General features: G+C 35.3%; 1 protein-coding gene and 1 long non-coding RNA gene across 2 annotated transcripts; both read left to right on the top strand.

Annotated features, from left to right (window-relative positions):
- The first annotated feature begins 7,665 nt into the window (after positions 1–7,665).
- On the top strand, positions 7,666–20,537 carry LOC113101126 (uncharacterized). The gene is made up of 3 exons (XR_003289933.1): positions 7,666–7,990; positions 8,068–8,166; positions 20,466–20,537. It is a non-coding gene; the product is annotated as an uncharacterized LOC113101126 (long non-coding RNA).
- A 1,756-nt stretch (positions 20,538–22,293) lies between these two features.
- LOC113101124 (hepatocyte cell adhesion molecule-like) lies at positions 22,294–23,875 on the top strand. The gene is made up of 5 exons (XM_026265586.1): positions 22,294–22,361; positions 22,580–22,903; positions 23,121–23,417; positions 23,493–23,612; positions 23,717–23,875. The coding sequence occupies exons 1-5, from the start codon at positions 22,322–22,324 to the stop codon at positions 23,812–23,814; spliced, it is 879 nt and encodes a 292-aa protein (XP_026121371.1). The 5' UTR covers positions 22,294–22,321; the 3' UTR covers positions 23,815–23,875.
- Positions 23,876–24,182: the final 307 nt, after the last annotated feature.

Below are 24,182 nucleotides of genomic sequence, written 5' to 3'. Positions count from 1 at the left end.
ATGAAGTTATGTGTATTTCTTAGAATGAATTCAATCAGGATAAATGTCAAGCCTGTGCCTGAGCCTGTGCTTATATTTTCTCTAAGCTACATGGTATTAAACCATATTTTAGATTTAATACATTTAAAAGGTGTGCAGTATTATTTATATTATATGAATTATGTGTTATATTATTCAAAAGAAATTGTGGTTTACTTTGCATCGGAGCATTAAAAGTGGTAGCCTATTTTTTAATCCTAAACTTGGTGAACAGCTTTGGAGAATTTGATGATTGTCCATTCAAAGAGATGCACTTGATGACCGAGAGATGTTTCAGATGGATGCTGAGTGAAATGACTTTGTTTCAGATCAGTCCCCAGAAACTACACTCAACTCAGGGGTCATTTTAAGCGATTGCTCATTCATTTACACAACAACAGTGTTTTGAGGACCTGAAAGCATCAACTTTTAAAAACTGGTTTCATATTGCAAGTGTTTGAAAATTATACTGATGTCATCTCTGTGTAAACGACACTAATGTGAATTTGTTCAAATGGTGACATCATGCACACGTGTAGGCCTATTATGTGTTCAGTCTTTAGAAAGTTGTGGCTTAATGTTGCTCAAGGGTTGTGGGTTTGAGTCTCGTACCAGCAGGGACTGTGGGGGGGGGGGATTGAAAATGTACAGCAACTGAACCCCCAACTGCTCCCAAGGTGCCACAGCCAAAAAAATGGCTACCCACTGCTCTAGTTGTGTGTGTGCACTGTGGATGGGTTAAATGCAGACCACTATTTCAGAGTATGGGTCACCATTAAATTTTCAGTTTATAGTTTTTGTGCAAACTGCATCAGTCAACTGACTCACCACAAGAAAACTTTTCAGCAAAACAACCACAGATGAGTTCAGAACAACAGTCTGAGACTTTTTTCCTGAGGATTTCAGTTTTTATATTAACAAAACATCTATTTTTGTGCAAAAAGAAATGAGTGATCAATTGAGACAAGATGAGAAAGGTGGAAAAAAACACTTGGAGACACTTTAACAGTAAACGGCTGTGGTTTAATGTGCTTCTGCTGAAATAAATGCTGAGAAGCAGTCCTTCAAGAAACTGAAGTGCTCAGGAGAACTAAGTGTAAAAAAAGCTGCAGTTACTTCTGCTTTTTTGCATGCAAACAAATGTGAAAAAGATAAAGTGTGAAAAACAGAGCAGAAACTGACCAGACTGACCAGAAACTGACCAGTGATAGTTGCTTTTAATACTGAACAATGATTTAGTTTTTACTTTTTTAATCTTCAGACTGAGTCAGTTCTTATCCTGGTCCTGGGACCCCTGCTCTGTCTCCATTATTTGATACACCTGAGTCAGATCATCAGATCATTATGAGAGAGATCCATGAACTGAACTGAGTCAGATGAGAGAGACAGAGAACACGTGTCTCCTAAACACCCTGCTTTGATTAGTGCTAAGAACTTCATTTGGACAACTTTAAAGGTGATTTTCTCAATATTTAGATTTTTTAGATTTTTTTATTCTAGATTTTCAGATAGTTGTATCTTCGTTATGACTGGTTTTGTGGTGAAGGGTCACAAATGGTCCCCTGCTGGTAGATGTTGTAACTGCACTCTGGGAAAAGGAGCCACTTCCTCATCTGAAGTCCATTCAAAGTATTTATGTATTCTGGCGAAATGAAAGTATTTGCAAACAATATATGAATTGAAAATGTTTTATTCTGTAATATTTGTCGTTTCTTTACTTAGATGCTTTTTGTTGATGTTTTACAGTAACATATGACATAGAGCGTGTTTTTTTTTTAGATTTGCAGGGTGGAATTAAAATAGACGGGTTGGCAAACAGTCAAGGGATGTGGTTCATGCTTTTTCTGTGTTTTGTTTGTGCTTGTGGTGTCTGGTTGGTAAGTTATTAACGTGTATTTTTGAAGTTTTAGTAAAGTAATAGGGTTCTGTTAAAAATCTGGGCAACTCTTTAGTATAGGGACCAATTCTTGTTATTAACTAGTTGCTTATGAGCATACATATACTTGCATATTGGCTGTTTATTATTACTTATTAAGTAGCCTACATATTCTGAATAATTGTATTCTATATCCTTAATCCTAGCCAATACCTAAACGCAACAACTAGGCCAACCTTCATACCAATTAATAAGCAGTAATTAGTTTGATAATAGTTAGTTAATGGCAATAGTTAGTTAATGACAAGAACTGGACCTTAAAATAAAGTGTAACTCAAAATCAGCAACCATTATTTCACTGTTATTCCCATTATAAATAAAATACCCCGTTACTGAATAACATGTCCTGTTATTTTCTTACCGACATGTTAGTTGTGGACCAATATTTCAAATTAAATTATCTCGATTCGATTTATTTGTTACTCAGATCAATCAATCGTTGGGAATTAAAAAATTAAAGGCAACTTGATGTGTTCAGTTTTCTACTGTCCAACTATTATTATTATGTTATACTACTATTGTCTTAATTGTACTAACATTGTTTTGTCAATTTGAATTTGTTTGTTTACTAAATGCAAAATGCCTCAATCTTTTGGCATCATAAACTTACATACAGTATTGAATCACACATGAACCATGGGAAGAACTGATGATAAGGTTTGGTGTAAGGTAAAACTTGGTTATTTAAACCAAGATCCAGTTTTGATGCAGTAAAGACCCAATGTCCAAGCACAGCCTAATATTGCATGTTATTACATATTATATATTATTAAGACTAACCAATTTATGACTTATCGTTGAGTGAAAAAAATCTGAAATGAACACTTTGGTAAATTGCGAAGGCATAGATATAAAATATTAATAATAATAAATTAATGAAAAAAAAGCCAAATCAGTCACCAGGCCACCAATAAATCTCCCGGTGCTCCCAATGGCATAACATTGTATGAAAAAGTAAGGCAATTTAGGGCTTTTGATGTAAATGAGGTCTGTTTGATTTCACCGTTAGGGGTAGCCTACTATTATCTTTGGGATGTTTTGGTTAAATTATCACTTCTGGGGCTCTGTGTAAGGTCGACACCTTTAAGGACTGACCTGTGATAACTGTAAAATACAATGTATGCTTGACTTTGGATGACTGCAGCACCACACAGCGCTCAGTAAAGAGTCCTGCTGAAGATACACAAGAGTCTCCTGGTCTTCCTTCTGTTTCCAGTAGTCATAATGTTCTTCTGCTAAAACACCTGCTGATAAACAGTTTCACAGGAATCATTCAGGAACCAAAAGTGACACAAAAGATGCAGATATTTCTGTTTCTCTCTGCAAAAATTTGGGTGAATGCTAAATGCAAACTTATCAAACATATAATTCTATAAATATTTCAACATTAGTTTTAGGCATTTACTATTTTGAAATATATAGAAAAAATACACCAGATTTTTATTTTTATTTTTTATATAAATTAATTTGTATTCATAAAAATGACTTTCTTACTGTTCTGATCACCTTTTTTAATCTAGAGATTCAGTCATTTTAACTCCGTTGGATCACCCATAAGTGAACAAACATGGAAAAACAAGGTCTTAATGTTTTTTAAAACACTCTTATGAACACACTTATATTTCCATTATCCCCTAAATCTATAACTTCATAAATTAGTTTTGTCTGATATTAATGGAACATAAACCATATAAATTGCAAATATTATATATTTGTTTATGCAGAAGACATTGCTTTAGCTCTCTTCTGACTGAATATGAAAAACACATTGTCATAAATGGCCTTTAAGAGCTGATGTGGCAATTTCAGCAATAACCATTTGCTTTCTTGAACATTTGTATATTAATAAACATCTTGATGTGTATCAATTCTTTTTATTTTGACAATATTATACCTACAATATAATATTAATAGTGTCAGAATCTCCTTTAGTTTATTGCTGATCTTCCTCATGAATGTATTGATGCTGTTGTAGAAATAACAATTATTGATCAAACTGTTGCTAAAGCAGTACAATGCTATACAACAGTCTATATGCTCATGAATCTGGATTCTGCATTCATTTAGCAGACACTTTTCTCTTAAATGGTTGTAGGAAGGTGTTGACCACTAGAGAAAAATAAAAGAAAAAATAAATGAGAAGCTGAGAATGATGCACAGATGTTTGGACTGATCAAATATCTCCATTTTACTGCAGCTTGTAAAACTGAGAAGATTTCAGCAAGAGATGGGTTCAGTACAACAATCTGAATCATTCACATCAACAAAACGATTTTGTGTGACTATGGTAACAAGTGATGATTTAAAAGCAGATGAGAGAGAAGAACTGTAAGCTCAGCTCAACAATAGCATTCAGATCTGCTTTATATAACATAATCAAATCTTGTTCAAATATAACAACTGTTTAAAATGACAAAAATGACAGAACAGTACAGAAATAATGAGAGCTTGTTCAGGATCAGGATCATCTGTGTTGACTGAAGAGAGAAATTAATCCTGATGACTCAATATGACTCACTTCTGCAGGATTACTCTTTTGAATAATTTAATACTACATTTCATTTATAATTGATTTTTGACAGTTTAATGTCACTGTGTGAATGATGTAGACTAAAGGTCAAAAGGTCAAACATCACACACAGAGAGTGTGAGAGTGAGAGGAGTCTTCGATGCCACGACTTGACACCCTTGAGCAAGGAACCGAAACCCCAACTGCTCCCCGTGTGTGTGTGTCTTACTGTGTGTACGAATATGTGTGTGTGTGTGTGTGTGTGTGTGTGTGTACGAATATGTGTGTGTGTGTGTGTGTGTGTGTGTGTGTGGATAGATTTATTTGTTTATGGATTTATTCAACTGACTTCAGTAACAAAGCAGGCATATGTGACTCTGGATGTCATTATATCAGATGACCACTAGATGTCCTCATAACCTCATATACGGTATATGTATAACAATATGTTACAACTTTCACTTTCACTCTTCTGATGAAGCTGCTGTATCTCTCTCTTGTGGCTGAGTATGAAAATCACTCCTCACTCTGATGTTTCAGATATGTGGAAAATTTGTTAATATTATCACTTTACTTCTTTTTCTGATTGACAGTCATGTTGATTTATTGTATTGTTTGCATTTTGGCAAAATGACCCTCTTCCTCATCCTTATTCTTCTTCTTCACTGAATACGGTTGTGCTGCTTATTCAAATCTAAAATTATTGGGAGGTTTTTTAAGTTTGAACATGATGTTTTGAAAGTTTAGAGTAGAATAAAAAAAAAATAGAAATGTGCATTATTTTAAACAGAAATGTTTATTAATTGTAAATGTAAAGTGTTTTTTGTTTTTAATAATTTTATTGAACAGTTTGTACAGTACAATATAAGAAAGGGATCATATTTCATATTTCTATTTTCTTCTACTGCCATCGTGTGCTGAAAGTGCATTTAAAAATATTTTCATGGCTGCACTTGAATTCTTGAAATGCAATAAAAGTCTGTTTAGATGATACATTTACACTGTAAAATTAATACACTTTAAATAGAATAAATATAATTTAAAATGTCATATTTCAATTGACACACAATTATTATTATTATTATTATTATTATCATTATTATTATGCCACAGTTTAATTCAGTGAATAATTAAACAAATCTCTCTACAGTTACTGATTCATTCACTTCTGTGAACTAGAATAAAAATAAAAGAGAAGATTTGGAGGTCAAACTACTTTTACAAATAAAATGTGTGAAATCATTTTTATGTCATATTGTCAGTAGCTGGTTTACTGAAAAACTCACAATAAGCACAGACACACAAGTAGATGTCAGGACGTCTCCTCTTCCATTTGCTAGTTTTTTTGTTTTCATTTCCTCTCATGCTCCAGTTCATTTTCTCACAGCTGTCTCTTCTCTCTTCTTGATTTCTCTGCTTTATATTCTTCCCCTTCTTTGTCAGAGAGATTTGTGCTACTCACCCACATAGATATTATTCTCTGGCCCACACACCCAGCTTTTGCTTGGCCCACATACCACAATGAATTACGGTACTATTGTGGACTGGATTCCAGACAAGGGCCACACAGGGGCCATAACTGGCCCAAGTCTCAGCTGAGTTAATTACCCATAACTGGCCCTGAATTGGGCCAGATCGAAATGTAACATTGGAACCAAAACACAACCTTAAATAAACCATGTTTAGACCTATCTTTAACCAGAAAGCCCAAAACTGAGCCACACCTGAGCCTGATCCACAGGTGAACTAACCCTGGCAGCCAAAATATGGGCCATAAAAGGTATACTCTTGTCTTGTCTTGTATAATTATTAATTTTAATTTCAAAGATCTTTTTTTGTTAAAATCTGTGTCTTTTTTCAAATTATGATTGACCCCTCTGTAGGTTGTTGTTGTTGTGTGTGTGTGTGTGTGTGTGTGTGTGTTTTGAAACAACAATTTCCAGGCCTAAAAATGTTTTGAAAAAGTTGTGGAATTTTATTTGACAAATCTCTGTATTATAGAGTTATATTTAATCAGGTCCTAAATTTCGGTGGGGGGACTGTGTGTAGCAATAAATGGTTTTATAATAATTCTCGCAGCTTTCAAGTTTATAAAGAGGTAAAATCCTGCATGTATTCTACATAGCTTTTAGGTTTGAATAATAAAATAAATCCACACAATATTTAAGATTAAATAAGTCCTTCAAAACCAGCCTTTGAATCCATAAACTCTCTCAGAGCGCGCTTCTCATCAGCGTATCTTGTCTGCACAGAGACCTGCTGCACGCTCCGATACAAGACTCACATTTCGATCAGGACAGCTGACAGAACTGTCACTTGACTAATCGGGTCATTGTTGCATTGTCACAAAAAATGTAGAATTGGCACACCTTTTTAAGTATTTTAAGCCATATGGTACCCGTCCGTTCCAAAGGCTGTATTAAGTGCCCTCACAGTCGCATCCAAAGTTTGCACACGCATATATATATATATATATATATATATATAAATATGGTGGGGGGAGTGCATGTGAACTTGTGCAAGGTGTATATATAAATAAATAAATTTAGGTGAAAAAAACTTTAGGTGCATTAGTTTTAATGCATTAGTTAATGAAGTAGGTGGCGGTAAATGCACCTAAAGCTGGTTTGCCAACCGCCATAAAACTCAAAGAAGAAGAAGAAGAAGAAGAAGAAGAAGAAGACAGTCGTCAGCCATCCCTGGTCAGCTTCTCCACAAAGTTTAGAAAATTTCTCAGAACACAACTTTGGTAAGTAAAGTATTTGTATTTTTTGGCTTAACGTGTAAAATTACATTTGTTGTCTTAGAAGAGTAAGTATGTTTTAAAGAGTCGTATTTTCGTTTCGCGGAACTCTGAAGCCTCAAAATACAGGCGGTAACACAGTATTTTCCTTATAAATATTAAAACAAATATTCTCCAATGCGGTACTGAGCTGAATGATAAAAATGTACGTATTATTTAAGCCCTGCGATGCATTAGAGACCGTTCAAACAGAGCGCGAGAGCGCAACGGATCACTTTATGGATTAAAAAAAAAAAAAAAAAAAAACCTTTTACCTGGCTGCTTTTTATAATCCATTAAGACATTTGTCAGATTATACATACATGGAAAAAATTGGGGAAAAACACGATTACTAACGTGAGTCGTTATATTGTATAAATAGCCATACAATAAGGATAGACACAAATGTGTGAATTTCCTTTTATTTTGTTATAATTCTGTGTTGTGTCATTTAAAAGCATCGTCTGGATGGTAAAGTTTGTCTTTGGTAATTAAATCAAACTTGTCAATACATTTGACTTTCTCTGTAAAGATTTGTTTATATATTTATGTTTATTGTTTTACAGTGTTTTAACATGTTTCTGTATTTTTCATGTTTATGATATTTTGGAAGTACTGAAGATTCAGTGCAGAATTCAATAATCCTGTGGATGGACCGCAGCGAGTCCTTTTGGAGTTGTTTCCATCAAAATGCTGTCCAGACATAATGAAAATGACATTTACATTGTAGAGCTTGGACGAAGTTGTAAGTACATTTATTGGAGTCTAAATGCTTAACGATTGTGAGGCACTGTTTAATGCATCCCTTTGTTTTTATTAAAGCACACAGGCTCTGCGCAGGAATTCATCAAGGACATGACTGTTGGGATCACGCTTGTGGATGACCAATCTGAGCACCATCAGTCTGCAGTGATTGTCCAGGTAATAGAAGAAGAAGAAATCTGGGTGATCTGGGGTTGTAACACGTTGTGGGGTTGTGTACTGTGTTAGACGATCAGGGACTGGGACTAACCGAAATAAATTAATTCAGGTTTAAAACAGCTTGAGTGTTATGTAGAGAACGATAAAAATACAGTTTGTATGCATTATTTGAGCCCAGGGCTGCGTTAGAGATCGTAAAAAACAGAGCGCGAGAGCGCAACAGATCACTGTATGGATTCAGAACGGCGGGAATTTAAAAAAAAGGAACTGCTCTAAACCTAACAGCGTAAAGACATCGATGAAAAATTAGGGGAAAAAAGGTCATCACTACTCGAACTGTGTCTTTTCTGCATGTTATAAGGGAAACGATTGAGCACATTCTTCAGGGTTCTTTTGGAGCGCGTAACATTACATTTGATATTGCTGACATAAGCTTAGTTCAGATGATTATTTTACAGTCTACGGTTCAGATGAAGTTCTGAAGGTAACGCTACAAACTCTTCCTTCAGTTTTCTGAAGTAACGTTAGTCAGTGCCTCACCAGAACTCAGTGTAATGCTGCGTGAATATCTGTTTTATACAGTCTATGGTGAATATACGGTCATAACTTCATAAGTAAATTGCATATGTTTAAATCTATATATTTTAGAATAAAAGTAATAATAGTATATATCTTGTATAAATAGCCATACAATAACGATCGACACAAATTGTTACATTTCCTTTTATTTTGTTATAATTCTGTGTTGTATCATTTAAAAGCATCGTCTGGGTGATAAAGTTGGGCTTTGGTCATTTTAAATTTACATCTTAAAATATCTCATTTAAAATTTACTCAGACTAAAAATTACTTGGTTGCATTTTAACAGTGGGAGCGAGGCAAAAATGGGACAGGCCAAGGGTGTCAAACTCAGTTCCTGGAGGGCCACAGTCCTGCACAGTTTAGATATAACCCTCATTAAACACACCTGATCCAGCTAATCTAATCATTTAGGATTATTTGAAAACTACATGATATGTGCTGGAGCAGGGTTAGAACTAAACTCTGCAGGGCTACGGTCCTCCAGGAACTGAGTCTGACACCCCTGGGATAGGCCTTTATATCTCAAACTAGTTTAATTAATCGTTTATTTATAATAAGGCATTTGGGCTGTTACCAGGCAAATTAAATCAGTATCAACAAAATCCATCTTTTCAATGCAAAGAAGCTTCCTCTAAAGCGCCATTTAGATTATTTACACACTGTTTAATGCAGGATAGGAATACAAATGTTTTGATATATAAGACATAAAATGTTGAGTACTCATTTGAAATTATAAAAAAATAATAAAAAAATACAATAAATGTGAAATTAAAATGGCCAGTAGGTGTCAGTGAGTCACTGTTAATAAGTGAGTCATTGCTATTGAACCGAATCATTTAAACAGTTGATTCATTCAGGAACGAAACACTGTCATTCATCAGAGACGCAAAACTGTGCTTCGGTGTCTGTGTTTAGAATTATGTCTAAACTGCAAGTCTCTTAATTAACTTCTTGTTTATTGAACTTGTTAAAGAAGAAGAAAAAACTATATAATCATGCTGATTTTTGGAAGAAAAAAACCCACTCTTCATGTGATACTGATTTACTATATGAAATTATATAAATATATACATTTTCTGCCCCTATATCTGCAATTTTTTGATAATTTATTAAATGCATTTTAACAGACTAAATCAGGCAGTGAAAGAATGCGTGCGCACACTAGTCTGATCTACTAGACTTCACGGCACTTTGTAGGAGTGCTTGGTTTGGTTTTTGGCAAAATACTAATAAAGTCAAATTACACATCATTAAAACAACAATTACGTTATTATGGCAGATCGCACACCCTGCACTACTGTCTCTTTGGCTACTTTGTGCAAAACATTTTGCTAAGCTGTCAAAGCTTCATTTTAACCACCAATACAACAATGCAAGTATTAACCTTACCTGTACATGCTTGCCAAGGGTTGATGTTGAGAGCCTCTAGTTTGGTCTCCCTGGGTAAACACAGCTTAGGTTACACTGGATAATAGAGCATAAATATGGCCAGGGGTTCAGTTCATTTCCTTCGAGTTCAACTTCAGCAGAATACTACAGGGTTTTGTTTTCAGCGGTGTCTGCATCATGACGGCTGTCTGTATCTCTCTTGTGATTTTAGCTCCAGTTTGCCCTCCTGCCCATTATTTACTGCAGTATTTTCCAGGAAGCCTTTTTTTAACTCCGTAATTAATGTGTTTTAAAATTCAGCGAAGTACAATACTTCAAACTAAATATACTTAAGTAAAAGTAAAATTATTATTTTTTTAATTACTTGAAAAAGTACACAAAAAAGCTACTCAATTACAGTAACGCGAGTAAATGTAATTCATTCCACCACTGAGTAAAATAAATGGCAGACTTTTACTGCCGCTGTGAGGAATCAGCTGAAGAGAGAGAGTAACAGTAATATTATGAATATCACTAATATCAATGTTAGAATAACACTTTACTATTAAGCTACATTTGTAAACATTCATTGGGTAACCTGACCTAAAAGTATTATAACATTTATTAATCTAGATGAATCAGTAATTATTATTTAAATATACTATGAAGCAATGTTATTAATAAAGGAGCAAGAAATATCTGCCTGAGGTGAAGAGTATACCAATAAACGGAAGCTAATTCTATGACATATCCTATGATAAATCAGATAACTGAGATTAATATCAGACGTAACATTACAACTTGTATCAGCACAATGGGATGCTAAGTTATGCGTTAGACAGAGAGAGAGAGAGACAAAAATCTGAAGATTGTTATGAAAATGAAAAAATGAAAAAATAAAAATCTGATGCTAAGTTATGCGTTAGACAGAGAGAGAGAGAGAGAGAGAGAGAGAGAGACAAAAATCTGAAGATTGTTATGAAAATGAAAAAATAAAAATCTGCAAACGGAACTAAACTGCTCGTTATTGTGTGGTTGACGGACCGTTTATCAGTTTGGACGAGTGCAGCGCGAGCCGATCGTGATTATGCGACGCTGTTACTACACAGCGCTAATAAGAGATCCAGTAAAGAAAGCATTTGAATTTGCCACAGAAGTAATAACATCGCTGCGAGATCTAGAGAGAAACATTCACATTTCTCCATTATTAACGGATCAAACAGCGCGTGGAAACCAGGAAGAAACATTGTGCCGTGATTGAACTATCCAGTGTCCAGATCTGCAACATTCACCATGGATTTACTGTAGTAACACTAACCGAACCATGAAAGTTTGGCAGGAATAGTAGGCTATAATGCCTTCAAGTAACATTACGTCGGTTTTATTTTGACATTATAAATACAATTGCTGCCCTCAAATGTTAATCTGAAATAAAATAAACCTTTGTTTATAACTACTACAATTTCATTTTTTCCAAGAAGCTGTTTTGTTTTATATGCTCATGAGAAGAATCAATTATATCTCCAGAATTACTCAAAGTAAAAAAATATAACACTTTATTATTTTAGCTTTAATATAAAAAAAGAAATCAAGGAAATTTCTCTGGCATCTTTCTTTTTGCTGTATCAAAAACGTACCGAACCGTACCGTGACACAAGTGTATCGTATCGAACCGAACCGTGAATTTTGTGAACCGTTACACCCCTATATATATATATATATATATATATATATATATATATATATATATATATATATATATATATATATATATATATATATATATATATATATATATATTAGTGCTGGGAAAAAAATTAATTGCATCCAAAATAAAAGTTTGTGTTTGCATAATATATGTGTGTGAACTGTGTATAATTATTTTGTATATAAATACACGCATATGCATTAATTACATTTTTTTTGCATGTGTATACATTTATACATCATTTATATTATATATAAATATAAATAATTTATATATAAATAAAGAAAAATATTAAATATATACAGGCATATGTGTGTATTTATATATACAAAATAATTACACAAAGTTCACACATATATATTATGCAAACACAAACTTTTATTTTGGATGCGATTAATTTTTTCCCAGCACTAATATATATATTTCCCCAAGGAAAAAGGTTGGAAACCACTGGGTTAGATAATGATTATGCACTGTAAAACCCGACAAGTAAACTTAACTCAAACCCTTAGAGTAAACAGATTGCCTTGATTTAAACCATGTAAGTTTTAAAACTTTGCATTCAAGTAATTAAGTGATTAACTAAGTGCTGTTAACAAACAGATCAATAATTGATGATTATCATCACCAATATAAAGTATAACAACCTACATCTAGGTACAGGTTAACACCTGATGGCGTTTCTTCTGGGCTTTTGAGTTACGACAAATAAGTTTTAGAAACACACGGTTATAACAGCCAGAGAAAAGACAAAGACAGAAATCAAGGGTCAAGAGCCCAACTAAAGCAAACACTGATCTCTAACATGGTTACTTCAAATGAAACAATAAATCAACATCTAAACCTTAGTTCATTCTCAATAAGATCTTCTGTAGACGTCTGACAGAAATAAAGTCAGTCTGGTTATTAATAAGTGGAGCTGGTGATGCTGTTTGTGGGTTGTTTAATCAGATCTTGAGAGATTTCATGTATTTTATTTCAGTTGATTTCATCTAAGTCTGTGTCTGAAGTCAGTTGTAGTAGTTCTTGTGTTTCTCTTTTCTTCAGTGATTCTGTTTGTTAACAGCAGCTGTTCATCACTAATTCTCAATCAGCACTTAGTTAATCACTTAATTACTTAAATGCAAAGTTTTAAAACTTACATGGTTTAAAAATGTTACTCAAACGGTTTGAGTAAAGTTTACTTATCGGGTTTTACAGTGCTATTTCTTTTGTCTGTTTTCTTAATTGCAGAATATTTATCATGTGAATCCAGTCCTTCGTGCTGTCTTTGCTGTAAACTGGTTTAAAGGGACAGAAGTGAGAGACTTATTTACCCTCATTTGATAAAACTGTTTTGAAAAAAATTATTTTACATTTATACATTTCTAGAATATCTGTTTCGGGTTTTTTGTTAGTGTAAAAACTTTTCCAAAATAAAAAAGTAAGTAAGTGAAATGTTCACTTATTTTTCACAAGATTTTGAAGTGTTCCTGTAGCTCAGTGGTAGAACATTGCATTAGCAAGTGTAAGGTTGGGGGTTCGATTCCCCGGGAACACATGATAGGTGAAAATTGTTAGCCTGAATGCACTGTAAGTTGCTTTGGATAAAAGTGTCTGCTAAATGCATTAATTTAATATTATTTAATTAAATTTTACTCAATAAAATGTACTTATTATTATTATTATTATTATTATTTTACTTAACTTAGTTAAGTAGATTTACTTAATTTCTAAATGTGTTAAATTTACTTGAAAAATGCTTGTGCAAAAACTTGCCAAATAAAAATTAAGTAAATTTACTTATTACTTTTTTCAGTGTGGCCAAAAGTTTTGAGAATTACATAAATATTAGTTTTCAAAAAGTTTGCTGCTAAACTGCTTTTAGATCTTTGGTTCAGTTGTTTCTGTGATGTACTGAAATATAATTACAAGCACTTCATATGTTTCAAAGGCTTTTATCGACAATTACATGACATTTATGCAAAGAGTCAGTATTTGCAGTGTTGGCCCTTCTTTTTCAGGACCTCTGCAATTCGCCTGGGCATGCTCTCGATCAACTTCTGGGCCAAATCCTGACTGATAGCAACCCATTCTTTCAGAATCACTTCTTGGAGTTTGTCAGAATTAGTGGGTTTTTGTTTGTCCACCCGCCTCTTGAGGATTGACCACAAGTTCTCAATGGGATTAAGATCTGGGGAGTTTCCAGGCCATGGACCCAAAATTTCAACATTCTGGTCCCGGAGCCACTTAGTTATCACTTTTGCCTTATGGCACGGTGCTCCATCGTGCTGGAAAATGCATTGTTCTTCACCAAACTGTTGTTGGAAGAAGTTGCTGTTGGAGGGTGTTTTGGTACCATTCTTTATTCATGGCTGTGATTTTGGGCAGAATTGTGAGTGAGCCCACTCCCTTGGATGAGAAGCAACCCCACACATGAATGGTGTCAGGATGCTTTACTGTTGGCATGACACAGGACTGATGGTAGCGCTCACCTTTTCTTCTCCGGACAAGCCTTTTTCCAGATGCCCCAAACAATCGGAAAGGGGCTTCATCGGAGAATATGACTTTGCCCCAGTCCTCATCAGTCCATTCACTATACTTTCTGCAGAAGATCAATCTGTCCCTGTAGTTTTAATTTTGGAGAGAAGTGGCTTCTTTGCTGCCCTTCTTGACACCAGGCCATCTTCCAAAAGTCTTCGCCTCACAGTGTGCGTGCAGATGCTCTCACACCTGACTTCTGCCATTCCTGAGCAAGCTCCGATCCCGCAGCTGAATCCTCTTTAGGAGACGATCCTGGCGCTTGCTGGACTTTCTTGGATGCCCTGAAGCCTTCTTTACAAGAATTGAACCTCTTTCCTTGAAGTTCTTGATGATCCTATAAATTGTTGATTTAGGTGCAATATCCTTGCCTGTGAAGCCATGTTTATGCAACGCAATGATGGCTGCACGCGTTTCTTTGCAGGTCACCATGGTTAACAATGGAAGAACAATGATTTCAAGCATCACCCTCCTTTTAACATGTCAAGTCTGCTATTCTAACCCAATCAGCCTGACATAATGATCTCCAGCCTTGTGCTCGTCAACATTCTCACCTGAGTTAACAAGACGATTACTGAAATGATCTCAGCAGGTCCTTTAATGACAGCAATAAAATGCAGTGGAAAGGTTTTTTTGGGATTAAGTTCATTTTCATGGCAAAGGACTATGCAATTCATCTGATCACTCTTCATAACATTCTGGAGTATATGCAAATTGCTATTACAAAAACTTAAGCAGCAACTTTTCCAATTTCCAATATTTATGTAATTCTCAAAACTTTTGGCCACGACTGTATATGTGTTTATGACAATATATATATATATATATATATATATATATATATATATATATATATATATATATATATATATATAGTTGACTTGTCACCGTTAAGCTTGCTTTCATGTTCATTATATCTGATGCAAGTAATGTTAAGTATTTACTGTGAGATATGTTAATGTTTTATCGAGTTATTTCGAGACTAATGTCTTGCCCTTTACAATACACTAAATGTGTGCCTCAGTCACGTCTAGTGCAGTAATGGCGTCATCTTGTGGTTGTTATAGAACGACTGCTCTAGTTAATGCACAGACATTTTCAACTGCTTTAATTTGTGATTTAATTTTATACTTGAAAGGATTGCTATTGCATAATTGTTTGTAAATGTTATTTTACTAATTACTCATGTAAAATGATTTTGTATTCTGTTCCAGAACCACAACTTGCCATCAGTAAACTTCTTAATGAGATTCAAAAGTCTGGGGTGATTTTTTTCAAGTTAGAAGATATTTAAACAGTTCTGACCGACTGTCCGCAGGGGTTCGAATCCACCCGAATCAGTTAAACAATTTGAAACCTCAATTACAGTGATGTCTGCAAGGACGCAGGTCCGGTAATTCTGCAAACAGCAGGGTACTTGATAACATGTCAGCTCGCCTTGACTACTCACTGTATATTTACAATAAAACGAAAAAGGATATGAAATACCACTGCCTCCTTTCATTTTTCATTTAAACATAATAAGCAGAAATGTACTTAGTTCAGGGAAATGTGATACAGTCATTACAAATGAAACTAAATAGAGCATCACAGTCCCGCCCACAGCCCGAGAGAGCTCTGGTGCCGGAAGTAAATTTCCCATTCATTTCTCCCATTGACTTTCGGAAAAATCCATATCTAAAGAGTTTTAGAGCATGTGTGAGGGTAACCAGCTACGGCTGAACTCATAAACATATAACATTTCATTTCGAGTGAAAAAATTAAGAGAAAATCCAAAAAAAGTCAAAGGTACAAGACTGTGTACATATTTTAATTTCGAGCGCTGGAAATACTCATCCCATAAACCACCGCGCCTCACTGAATTCGACTGAAGCCACAATCAGATGTGTGACAGCCTCGGGAGAACAACATTCCCGCAATGCCAGAGGTCACCGAAATCAAAGCACCGTCACAGTTATTTATACCTCAATCATCTCCTGAGGCAGATATTGTAATGACAGTTTTTTAATCACCTCGCTAATTTTCTGATTGATTACATTAGATTTCATAGGCTGCCTATTTGTTAAGAAATAATGTTAAAAATGTTCATGAATCATGTTATGGTATGATTTGTTGGTAAAACTTTACTACAAGGTTCATTTATTAAACATTAGTTAATGTATGAACTAACAATGAGTAATACATTTGTTACAGTATTTATAAATTTTTCTTAATGTTAGTTAAAATTTAGTGCCTATGTGAAGCAAATAAACAACTTAACTAATTTAAATGATTGCATTCTTCAATATGCTACTGAACAATAGACTATATAAAATAGATTAACTTTAATAATAATAAAAAAATTGTGTTTTACATGAATTTAGAAATGTTTGTAGATCGGTTATTTATTATGTGGTTTCACTGTTTGGATGGTGTCACTGTCTGCAAACAATGACAAATATTTTATCCAAAATCTGTGTTCATGCCACCTTATACAATTACTAAAGTTCATTAGCAGTTTCTCATCCTACTCCCCTCTAGGTTACAGCAGCGGAGTTAACGCAGGTGTACCACATGGTTAAACACAACCTCAGCTATAACAGTGCTGACTGTTGACACAAGCTTAACCAAAAGATTCTGCATGACCCCAAAATCATAAAGAAAATGTCCATCGGGAGAACTAAGGCAGAAGCAATTGCCAAAGATATCCTTGCTCCAAAGGCAGTGGCTGATGTTGTTGATGTCTTAACATCAGGTAAACCCCTCCCATTCTCCATACATACGGATGCATCAAATAAAGGGAACAGGAAGATGTTTCCGCTTGCTGTACAGTATTTCAGGCCAGAAACTGGGATCTGCAACAAACTGCTTGATTTTGGAGAGAATGCGGATGAGTCAGCTGCTGGTATTATGGATTACATAGAAGTTGCAGCATATAGTGCAGACAATACTAATGTAAATTATGGAATCCACAACTCTGTCTTCACCAACCTAAAGAAAAAGCAAAAAGATCTGCAGCAAGGGAACTGCCATGCCCATATTGTGCACAACACAGTGAAGCATGCTCTTGACCAGCTCTCTGTAGATGTGGAAAATGTTGTGCTGAAGGTCTATGGCCACTTCTCCACATCTGCCAAACGAAGAGAATCACTGAAAGAGTTTTGCAAGTTCTGTGATCTGGAAATCCGTGAGATTCTGCGACATGTTACAACAAGGTGGCTGTCCCTCAATCCAGCCATTTCCCGGCTTATGCAATCTTGGACTGCTCTCAGGTCTTATTTCATCAGCCTGGGGGAAGAGTGTCCCAGACGGATCAGAGCTTTGTTAAAGCTCAGTGAAGCCTCAACTGAGGAAGATGCTGATAATGTGGAAGTTTACCTCCTGTTCTCCAATAACATCCTCTCCCTCTTTGAGGATGTTGTAAAGAAGCTGGAAAATGATTCAACCACCTGTGTTGAGTTATATTCCATCATGTCTACCTTCAAGCAAAAACTCACACAGAGAAGAGATGACCAGTTTTATAGCTACTTAACAAAAGTGAAGCTGCAAGCATCTTCTCCCACATGATGCAGACAGGGCAAGGAGAGATTTCACAGAATTTCTCAACACAGCAATCTCATACATTGAGAAATGGTTTGACTTTTCAGAGGACAACTGGCTGTTCTCCCTGCAACCTCTCTCTCTGCACCATGGCATGCTTTCCTTCAGCGACACTGAGATAATCACTAATAAGCTTAACCTCATCCAAAAAGTCAGCATGGATGAACTTTATGATGAATGCACCACAGCAAATAGCATTCTGAAGGGGCTCAGAGAAGGTGCAGATGATGAATGGAAGTCCAAAGACGTGGCTGCCAGGTGGGTGGCTCTCTTTCAAGTAGCTAACATGCTGTCCATCATCAGCCACATCTTAAGTATCCCAGCATCCACTGGTTATGTGGAAAGGATCTTTTCCAGAATTTCCAACAAATGGAGTGACAGCAGGAACAGGTGCTCTGTGGAGCTCATAAGGAGTGAGCTCTTGATCACTCTCAACCTTGAGCAGTCCTGTTCAGAGTTTTACTGTATCTGTTTGAAAGACAAACAGCTTCTCAGTGCTGCACGGAGTGACAAGAAGTACACTTATAAAAGGAAGTAGGCATGCTCCTATACTGCATACTACTACTTCTGGGCCACTGATGTTATCATGTTCATGATGTTCAAGAAAGATCCATGGATTTTTTCCAATAGACTTTTTTGAGTATGAAAGCATTTGTTTAATTTAAAGTTAATAAGTTATGGATCTGTTAATTTAATAAGTTAATAAAATATTGTTCACATCTCACAAGTTCCTCCAAATGCCTATTTTTTTTTTGGTCTCACTGTCAAACTTTGTTGGCTTATGTATTCAGCTATGACGATATGATATGACTTGAGTTGTGATATAGAGAGAGTGAGTGCATCTGTTATTTATAAACCCCCCCCAGGCATCCCTTATTTTTCTGTATTGAAGGTGGCAACCTTAAACAAATGTTCAGTAAATGCACAAAAAGGTATCCCTAGGCTAAATATTGTTTTGACAGTGGCATTATAAAATGCTTGATATGACTCATACCATATGAAGGCTACAGTAGCCATGCTAAAGTGGACGATAATGCTAACTAACGTTACCAACCTCCCTGCAAAACTCTCATGGCAGCCAAGGAGATCATGATTGCACTGATAAGTCTACCGTGCAAAAACGCAACACAGGTTTTTATTTTATTTTATTTTTTATTAATGATCTTCAGTCTTCACGGACCTTCGGGGGGTTTAACCAGACGGTTACACGAGCTCCACCAATCAGATGCATCACTGTGGGATTGTGGGATTGTTCAGGATTGTGGGTAATGAAGTACTTAGCCAAGACATCGCGAATAAAAGGCATTTATCTCTAAACAAGGTTAGTGCCCCATGATCCTTTATATGAGCATATACTATCGCTTAGTACAGCCATAGCTGGTTTTAAGTCTACCATGTATGGTTACGTTTTTATGGCTTATACCCCAAATGTCAATGCAGAAATTGCATTGAATTTTTACTTCCGGCACCAGCTGCGGGCGGGACTGTGATGCTCTATTATACCGTCGACTGTGAGTGACGTCACTTCCCAATGCAAACACACCCAATAAACTGGCCCCACCCCTTTCACTTGATTGACAGGTTTCCGTGTAGACGTTGGAAATTCAATTGCTCTGTTGCAAAGCTACTTGCGTCACTACAGTCACTCTCCATTTTACAGACTCTGACAGCAGCTGTCAATCAATCCGTCACTGTGGGACTCAGGTTCACGCCCCACGCACTCAGCCCGCCCTCGGTTCATCCCCTCTATCTCCGCTGTGCTCTGCCCACTTTTCAGCATTTTTCAAATATTGCTAGTGGGTGGAGTCAGGCTCTGACCAGGGGTTTAGTTACCCTTTAAGCACATGATCTGAAACAGTATGTTAGCGCCATCTGTTGTTTACATTGACCACAAATTATCTTTTTTCTCTTCCTCAGTCAGTCAACAAAGCTGCACTGGAATGGACAACAACAGATATATATATATATATTTAAATAAAAGAGAAAATGTAGTTCTAAAATCAACAATAGCGTATACAACGCTGTAAATAGAAAAGTACAACAATTTTGAATGATGACTTACCAAAGCTTTGTCTAAAATATGTAATAGTAAAAGTTTACAGTAAAAAAGAAAAGAAATAAAAAATATTTAAAGGTGATTTGATGTGATTTCAAGTTTTTCTTTCACTTTGGAGTGTTACAAGCTCTTGGTGGATAAAGAAGATCTGTAAAGTTGTAAAGTCTCAAACCCAAAGAGATATTCTTTATAAAAGTTAAAATCACCAGATTTTCACCACGATTAAAATGTGATTTTGATTGCATGACAGTTTGATTAACAAAAAGTTAATAACTTCTTACACTAATTACACTTTAGACAGACATTGTCTGATTTTGCTCCTTGAATAAAAACAGAACCACAGTAAATACAAATCTACATAAACTACATGAAAAACTGTTTTCATGAAACTGGAAGGTTTAGGAAATAAGATTTGTGCTTAATTTTTGCTTTAATAATGGAAAAAGTTTAAATATGAGTTCACCTTCTCTTTCCCTCGTTCTGTAGGTCAAACGGTGTGATCTGGAGAAGTCATATTGAGTCGGTGAAGGGAGGAGCTGCTGGAGGAGTTTCTTCACTCACTGCAGATCTTCACTAAACTACTTCACTTCAGACCGACAGCTTCACTGGCTTATGAACAATTCAAGCTTTACTATCACAGTTCTGTTGTCAGGGCCGTGCACAGACCTTTTGAGTGGCATGTGCTGAAACTGAAAAAGGGCACCCCCTCCCTTTTTTATATCAATTATATATATTCTCTTTTTTAGCTATTCTGTTTGGTTTTATAAGCTAATTTGTATTATTTGGTTAACATGATTATGAATGACATTGAGAAGAGGGGAAGGTGAGCAATGAGTCAAGTATTTTTGACAAACTTTTTTGAAATATAATTTAAGTAATTATGTCCAACTCAATTCCAGATTATAAGAAACTATAGCCATACCGTTACTATAACATATCCAACATGTATCCGCCTTCCTGGCAAAAATTTGATACTGTGGTGGACCAGGGATGTTGGTCTCTTGAAGGTCTCTTATTCACTACACTTTCCCTAAAATAAGCCAGCAATGAAAAAATAAATAAAAATAGTGTGAAAAGTACAGTTGCAGTGAAAAGCATTTCTGAAGGATCACGTGACACTGAAGAGTACTGAATTGGAGTGATGCTGAAAATCCAGCTTTGATCACAAAAATAAATTACATTTTAAAATATATTCAAATAGAAAACAGTTATTTAAAATTGTAAAAATATTACACAATATTACTGTTTTTGCTGTATTTTGGATCAAATAAATGAAGCCTTGGAATGAATCATGAATTACATTCTGCATGATAAAATATAAAGATTTCACAGCGATCTTCTGTAATTTTTTTTAGTTACTACTACATTTTATACATGTGAGGACGATCGGAGAGTATACCATAACATGATTAGCCTAAATGTTAATAAATTAAGTGTATCAGCAATCATAAATCAAAGAAGAAATTTCTTAGAAATATAGTTATCTAGGTGACGAGGATCACTCGTCGCTTTGTGTAAGTTCCAGTACGAAACAGCGGGGGGCGCACCTGTTATGATTTTCCGATGGTAAAAACAAATAATATGTTGTTGTATTACTTATCAATATATAGTTTTTGACCAGCGAATGTGTGCAAATGTGAATTTATTTTTTGTCCGTCATTAAAACGGCGACGGCGCCTGCCGGCATCACATTACATTTTTCATCTACAGGTTACAAACTAGTTTTTGTAGCTATATAGACGGAGCGCTCAGTTTTTCCTGTGGTAAAATGCATTTGGCCAAAATCGCATTTTATAAAAGATGAAATGCTACTGTATGCACAGGCTATTTAAGTGTTGGCTATGCATTGGCTATGACTAGATGGCAAATGCTAGCCCTCTCTCTCAGGCGACGTCCCACATGTCTCAGTCAGTCAGTCAGACATCAAATAAATAAAATATGAGCCTTTATAAACATAGTGTTTAGTAGTACTTATTCACAAGATATTTATTTACCCTTCGCAAAACTTTGTTCAGCTCAGCTGTTGTCTACTGTGCGGCTGCTGTGGAACTTTTGATTTAATGAATATAGAGGGGGCGGAGTTATCAGCTTACTGACAGCTTGAGGATCGAATAGGATTTACACAAGCTCGTTTTAAGAACTTTCATTTGCTAAATATTTGTAAAACAGACAGACAGACGTGAAGGGTAACCAATAGCATTGATAAAAAAAAAAAAAATACACCACCAAAAAAAGGGCACTTCGGAGTGTAAGGGCAAAAAGGGCATGTGCTCTGCACAGGTTGAGCCCTACCTGTGCACGTGCCTGTCTGTTGTGAAGCTGCCTTGCAAACTGCTGAAGAAATGATCATTTACATTTATTTGTTTTCATGGAGTCTGGCTGGTGAGTATCTGCATGACTTCAGTTTTTTTATATTAAAAGTTGGCCACAAATATAATTCTGTTATTTATTATTCCATCGTTTATTTTGACTTAAATATTAACAAGTTTTTATCAGACTAATCTTACTTAAATACTTCTGTGAAGACTGAAGAGAATAGTTTCAAAATGACAAAAACTTTCAGAAATTATTTTTTGAGTAATTCTGTGTTTTTTCTTCAGGTGTGTTTGGAGTTGATTCAGTGAAGTCCGTGTCAGTGACGGAGGGAGAATCAGTGCGTCTAAACTCTGATCTTACTGAAATACAGAGAGACGAGGAGATCATGTGGAAATTTAACAACATTATGATAGCTAAACTCTATGGGAAGGACAATACGAGCAGGTTTTATGAAGATAGTGCTGGTGGGAGATTCAGAGACAGACTGAAGCTGGATCAGACTGGATCTCTGATCATCACAAACACCAGAACCACAGACACTGGAGAATATACAGTCAGCAGAAGAAGCTCAGGGATCCCACTCAACATCTTCAATCTCACTGTCTACGGTGAGTACAGAATTACTTACCCGCTTTTTTAAAACATATTTTGACAATAATCTCTTTCAGAATTGATGATATAATATTTTTTGTTTTGTTTTTTCCCCATAACTTTGTTCTCAATTTGTGTTCTCTGTAACTTTATTTACATTTGAAATATCAAATGACAGACAATTATCACATCATATTATTTTACTGAATAGTATTTATCCTCTCGTGTTTTCAGCTCCTGTGCCTGTTCCTGTCATCAGCAGAGACTCTTCACAAAATTCATCATCATCATCATCATCATCATCCTCCTCATCATCATGTTTATTTCTGTGTTCAGTGGTGAATGTGAGTGATGTGACTCTCTCCTGGTACAAAGGAAACAGTTTATTGTCCAGCATCAGTGTGTCTGATCTCAGCAGAAGTCTTTCTTTACATCTGGAGTGTCTGGATGATTTCTACAGCTGTGTGGTGAACAATCCCATCAGAAACCAGACTCAACACCTCAACACTGAACTCTGTCAGACATGTTCAGGTATGTCTGTGATAATATTCAGTGTTTATGAACACATTCACTCACACTAATGACTGTCTCCTTCACATCCTCCAGACTCTGTATCTCTGATAGTGTTGATTTGTGTCATTGTTGCTGCTGCTGGTTTTCTGTTGATTGTAACTACAGTCGGGATCTTCTTCATCTGCAGGAAACACAGAAAAACAGACCAAGAAGGTGAGTATTGTCTACTTTTACCTCCTGCATGTGTGTATAATAATATAAAAAAATACTCAGATATCAGTTCATTGTGAATGTTGTTTCTGTTATATTTTCTACAGTTCAGACCGGTGACAGTGAGATCACTTACGCTGAATATACTGCACTTTCTTCACATAGTAATGTACATTTAACAGTAAAACAGATGTTTGAGCTTTAGGATGAAGTAAAGTTCATTAAATCTTGATGCATGTTTGTATTTGTCAGTTGTTGTTTGTTGTTGATGAAGAGATACAACAAGAATTTCCAAAAGAACAATAAACTAAATTAAACTACTGAGTAACAATATCATTTGTTTAGTTATTTTTTCATTTATGTCAAACACTGATATTAATCTTTCATCATTAACATTTTACTTTAACAATTCAAATTTATCAGAACTAAACATATTTAAAGAGAAAAAACATTTTACTCAATTCACAAGATCCAGGCTTTAAAGCTCCTTTGACAAATGATAATTTTTAAATTATTTAAAAATACTCTACCTGTAATGTTTTTGAACAGGAAGATTTTTTATGTTTTTGAAAT

The sequence above is a fragment of the Carassius auratus genome, unplaced genomic scaffold, assembly GCF_003368295.1.
Source record: "Carassius auratus strain Wakin unplaced genomic scaffold, ASM336829v1 scaf_tig00217546, whole genome shotgun sequence".
Classification (NCBI taxonomy): Eukaryota; Metazoa; Chordata; class Actinopteri; order Cypriniformes; family Cyprinidae; genus Carassius; species Carassius auratus.
The sequence above is the reverse complement of the archived record's forward strand: the minus strand, read 5'-3'. Positions and strand labels throughout refer to the sequence as shown.